This window comes from Cebidichthys violaceus, unplaced genomic scaffold (assembly GCF_023349555.1).
Source record: "Cebidichthys violaceus isolate CVI_PGR_0920_01 unplaced genomic scaffold, fCebVio1.0.p SCAF_27, whole genome shotgun sequence".
NCBI classification, from domain to species: Eukaryota; Metazoa; Chordata; class Actinopteri; order Perciformes; family Stichaeidae; genus Cebidichthys; species Cebidichthys violaceus.
In genome coordinates, this window is record NW_027176450.1 from 1477296 (window position 1) to 1482612 (window position 5317).

At 42.4% G+C, this 5317-nt stretch overlaps 1 protein-coding gene across 4 annotated transcripts; it reads left to right on the forward strand.

Annotated features, from left to right (window-relative positions):
- The first annotated feature begins 727 nt into the window (after positions 1–727).
- hmgn1b (high mobility group nucleosome binding domain 1b) lies at positions 728–4015 on the forward strand. Of its 4 annotated transcripts, none has more exons than XM_068721377.1 (6): positions 728–914; positions 2387–2404; positions 2559–2588; positions 2680–2724; positions 2803–2913; positions 3004–4015. In XM_068721377.1, exons 1-6 carry the CDS (start codon positions 897–899, stop codon positions 3049–3051), a joined length of 270 nt encoding a protein of 89 aa, XP_068577478.1. In that variant the 5' UTR covers positions 728–896; the 3' UTR covers positions 3052–4015. The 4 variants fall into 4 exon arrangements, with proteins under 4 accessions (XP_068577478.1, XP_068577480.1, XP_068577479.1 ...); XM_068721379.1 differs by having other exon boundaries at positions 2683–2724; XM_068721378.1 differs by having other exon boundaries at positions 730–914; positions 2806–2913.
- The last annotated feature ends 1302 nt before the right edge of the window (positions 4016–5317 follow it).

Genomic DNA, 5317 nt, shown 5'->3' on the forward strand with positions numbered 1-5317 from the left:
TTTTTAAGCAGTGCGTTAACAGCGACGGTCACCAGCAGGGTGCTCGGTGTGGTAGTTTTCTCGGGGCTACAGGAAAAATAAGAGGGAGAACTGTCAGGGTAGTGTCTGTCCCATTCACTCGAGGGGGAAATTAATGCACGCCTCCGTGCCGAAATGTCTCAAATGACGACTTCCAACACAGCACGCTACAGCGCCGCCGCGGTTGTTTCCACTGGAGTCATATTTGGACCCGCGCGCTCACATTGCGGCTGTACCCTGTCGCCATTTCCCCCAAGCTAAAATACAAAGGACTTGGCTGGGGGAGCACACACCCCTCTCTCAATCTTCTACTAATAGGCCTACAAATAGCCACATTTCCACATGTTATCACCCGTGTTAAAAGGCACATAATGGGTTTGCTTTTGACATATATTAAAGACAGTACTTGCGCGCGCAAACATGTAGCATTTTGGTGGGAAATACGGGCGATTTCTGAGTGAAGTGGAAGTCAAGATTTAATGACAATTTTTGCCTTGTTACAGCAGATGGCTGCACAGAAAGACAAATGGCTCGCCGCGTTTGTTGATTGACGTGTGACGTACCCACACAGGTAGGAGTTTCGATTTGAAATCGCGTTGCTGACCACTGGGTCGTCCAATCACCAGAAAGTGGGGGCGGGATATAGCCCCGTCAATCATGCAGGAACTATGGCGGTTTGAATAGGGAGGGAGGGGGAGAATCCAATCCGGTTTGAGCTAGTTCTTCTTCCAATGGAACATTACCGTCGCGCTGCGCTGTATTAGACTGTACTGGTACAGCTTTATCTAGAATATACCACTGTATTTGTCTCCTGTATTGAGCAATATTTAGCTCTCTTTTCTTTAAAAAAAAAAAAAAACACCCCACACAAACCAGCCATGCCTAAAAGGAGCAGAGTGAGTAGAACGGCATCTTTCATGCATTCAGTAATACGGCGTTTATAACCCCCAACTGTAATTTGTAACACGGGCTCGCTACAGCTAGCGGTCAGAGTTGTTAAAAAATGTTGCTACAAATGTTGTTTTTTCTGTTCCGGGTGAATGTGTACAATGTCGCCGCTTGCAGACAGGAGTTTAGTTGGCGTGTAGCGTCTGTTTTGATGTTCTCAAGTGGCCGATTATCGGTGCCATCTCTCGAGCAGTGATTATCTTTGTGCCAAATGTTTTCCGTGTGCTGGGGTTTATATTTGTACTGCGGAATGGTGAGATGCACAATTACAATTGTGTATAAAATACATTTACTTGCAGTGTAGGACAAAGTGGGGTCGTTTTCTCTGTCGACGGGTTGCTTTTTCTGCAGAGAAAGTTGGCGGCATATTGATTGTATCCTATGGGGGTCGTCACGCTGGCGACTAAAGTTTCGAAAACGTATACTTTAATTAAGCGGCTGTTATTTGGTGGGTGTTTGGGTTTTACGCTAAGCTAGTTGTTTTTGTGTGGGCATCGAGTCTTTTTTACGGCTTTCTTGTGGATCAAATTATATTTTTTTTACAATAATGTTAAATGTCCCTTCCCTAAACCTAACATGCATGTGTAGTTTTTGTTAATGAATGGCCGCCCTTATTTTCGGTGGGAAAAAAAAGCATTTCTTGGAAGGCGTTCGTCGTGTCAGACGAGTGTATTAATGTGTGTTGTCGGCTCAGGCCAGTCGAAGGGTTATGCAATGGCGAGCCTCCGTCAGCAAAGCGCCTGCTCTTGTTGCTGGGGGTTCTAGTAGATTCTGCTACCAGATCGACAGAGTCGCCGCTGAGCGTCTCGGAGTGACTCTTTTCAAATTAGTGGCGGGAACCGCTCGCTACACCGCTCGGTTTCGCTCCATACACTGGCAAACCCGTTTATTACCAATGAATGGATGTGTTCGCGGGGAGGCGGAGTCTGCCCCCCTCCTCCACCAGAGTTTTACAGTACAGACAAATCACTTGCAGTAGCCGGGAGAGCACGACCACCGGCCGCTGTTTAAACTGCACTTTTGTATATACAAGCAGGTCAAACTGCTTTTCTTATTTCTGTATTGTTGTGTAGACAAATGCACTTCCACATCGATTCATGTTGATGGGTTGCTTAGTATTATTTCTAATCGATATAATGAATATAAACATGCTGATTAAGACGTGTTTTCTTGCTCTTCCAGGGGTACGAGCTCCATTGTTCCAAGATTTAGAATGTATCTCAGCCAATCACAGCGGTTGTTCTAACCTAAATCATGTATGAAGCTAGCTGTGCAGCCATAGGCTAATGTTCTGTCTGGAAACGCCCACTTTTGAGTTACATAACTAATACTTAAATGACCCACCACCCCCCACCAACTCACCTCATAGGCACATGAAAATGCAGACAAATTCTATAACCTTTCTTTTCTTCTTTCACAGACAGGAGGAGACTCAGTGGTGAGTAATACTTTTTTTTCTTCAATTTTTGTATACATATCTGTGATATATATTTTTTAAATAAATAAAACAGTTAGTCTGTGCACCCACCAGGGGTCAGTAACACCACATCAGTGAGCGTGAAAATCACCCTTTCTGTTTACTCTCTCTGCAGGCCAAGAGGAGATCTCTCAGGCTGAGTGAAGTGAGTACAAACAAGGGCACACTGTCACAGATGATATGCATGCCGTTAACTGCATTTTTGGTGCTGACTATTCTTTTCCCCCCCGGCCCAGCAGAAACCTACACCTGCAAAGGCAGAGGCCAAACCTAAGCCAAAGGTGGGTCTTTGTATTCATTACCTCTGATTAGATTCATTTATTAGACTGTTGACTAATAAGATGAATATTTTTGTTTAGCAGAAGGCACCTGCTAAGCCTAAGAAAGCCAAGGAGGTGGAGAAGGCCAAGCCCGAGGAGAAAGCACCAGAGGCCCCCGCTGAGAACGGAGAAGCCAAAGCTGAGGAAGAGGTAATGCTCGAGGCATCGTATATAAACATGCAAAATCCACCTAATCTCCTGGGCGATGAAGCTAAAACTCTTTTAAAATTTGTTTTCCAGGCACCCGCTACAGAAGAAGCTGATGAAAAAGATGACGCGGCAGAATAACATCTCTCAAACCACATCTTTTACCAATGCTCCCTGTATCTCTTTTCTTGTACAATTCAGGGGAATATTTTTATCAACTATTTTCTAAATACAGGTTTTTTAGTAGTTTGATTGTAGAGAACACTTTTTTTTAATGAAAGAAAAAAAATGTCAATTTGGAGACGGGAATTTCGTCACATCCCACAATTTTGCATCGCCACAAAAAATCGCGGTCGTTGTTACTGTCAGTGGATTTCATTTCAGTTTTAAATGTGAAGGAGGGAGGGTGCAGGACAGGTTACCGTGTCGGCGCCAAGCACGGCGTTCACAGGAGCTGGGGCAACAACCGGAGGAGTTTGTCCGCGTGGATTACATTCCATATGCTTTATAAAGGACAGTGTATGTAATCTGTGCTGGGGTGGGGATGGACAAAGTCACAGGGCAACTCATTGTTTTATTGTTTATAATGAAGAACAGTGTTTTAGAATGTTTGTAAGCTTTGTTCTTATATGTTAACTCTTGTACTCATGCAGTTTCCTTAATGAATTTGATCAATAAAGCTAAAATCCCTAGTACTGGAGCTCTCCTTATCAGAACTGTGCATCGCGTGTGTTGGTTGTGTCTCTGTTCTGTGATAGCATTGCAATAAATTTGTCTAGCTGCTGTGAAAAAAACAAGGTTTTCAATCTTTCTATATGCAGTGTGTAATGGTACATAGTAAGGATGGTAAAAATGGAATTTTCTTAGCCAGGATAATGAGGTGTGTAACCATCAAAAAAAACAAAACTGCTGAGATTGGTGTCTTAAAGGCCAGCAGACAAACTGTACATTTATTTGAGATGTCAAATGCATACCAGCAGTAGCAATATTAATGTGGGTTTTAGATATCTGTATCAAGTACAAGTGTGCAGTTCCTTTTATTTGTTTATAGATGTACCTGTGTAATGATTGTTATCAACAAACCAATAAAACTCGGTTGGTAGTTGTTGCGCTGTTTCATTCTGAGGTGTTGGTTGATGATCGAGGAGAAGACCGCTGAAACATTGCAGTAACTGATCTAAAAGCCAAAGGTTCAAGGGAGAAAAAAAGAAAGAAATCTAGCTAATTCGAAAAAGTAAAAAAAAAAAACTATGTAAAAAGTCTGCTGATTCGCTGCCAGATTCAGCATTGATAGTGATTTTGTAAGCGGTATGTCACTAGTTTAGTGGGAAAGCACCTAAAATGCAACAATTTGGAGATTGTTAGTGTATCATTTCTACATGTAAAATGAAGCTTTATTCAACATTTGTATTTTGTTCAAGGTGTATCAGCAAATGTGTCTTCAAGGTGAAGAGGAAGAGTTGAAGTGCAGTCCAAGGAGTGGCGCTTTACTAGAGCACTAAAATAGTGCACCAGCATCATAGTAGCAGAAACACGTGTATTGTTTAGCTCCTTCCTGTAAAACCATGTAAAATGTCTCCTGTCACCCATTAAAACACTGGTTTTACAAACTATCCCAATAAAACAGATGAAGAATTTCAGCACCGCGGACAGCTCCTCACTGGACAGTCGGTTTATCAGCTCTTGTCATTTCCCGCCAGCATTTTTACTTTGACCAGTTTCGTGATGCATTCACATCACCTTCACAAAATTATATTTACCCTCCGTGTTAGTAAACAAACCGATAACGTGCGCCATTACGTATCTCTGATGCAGTAGCGGTAGTACGTTCACTTCCGGCTCTGCTGTGATTGGTCGTTGGAAAAGGTTACGAGGGAGGTACGTGGAAGATTCACTTTACCCTTTTCTTCTTCCCGGTGGAGCTGTCAGATCCTCCATAATTTTTGTCACTCGGATTGCAGAAAGAAGATTCAATGGAATGCATTTTGGCACATTACAGGGACTTGATTTTTTCCCCCTCCCATCACTTAAATTGCTTGAGGAAGGATCTTTTCCTAGCCAGACGAACATGGTCCAAATGTCCATATGGGTATGTGCAGGGGCATACATATAAAACCCCTGGAGTAGGGGGGCCCAGAGAGAAAGCTGATCAGCAAGCGATGCCATTTGTCATTTCGAAAATACTACCGTGTTCGAGGAATAACCCCTCTCAATTTCCAAATGATACCATTTGCTCAAAAAGGCAAACCCACCTCCATCATGGTTTTCTTTGTTTTGTTTTTTTTATTAGTAAAATAGTCAGTAGCAATCTATAACAAAATAATAAGCTTATTCTGCACAAACCATAACTACAAATAAAACTATTCAATAAATGAATATCTTCTTTGGTCATTTTGTCTTATTCAGA

Excerpts from the sequence above, each read along its gene's own strand:
- hmgn1b (XM_068721377.1), top strand. Across the intron at positions 2,725-2,802 it reads AGGCCAAACCTAAGCCAAAG|CAGAAGGCACCTGCTAAGCC; the intron begins GTGGGTCTTTGT and ends ATTTTTGTTTAG. Across the intron at positions 2,914-3,003 it reads AAGCCAAAGCTGAGGAAGAG|GCACCCGCTACAGAAGAAGC; the intron begins GTAATGCTCGAG and ends TTTGTTTTCCAG.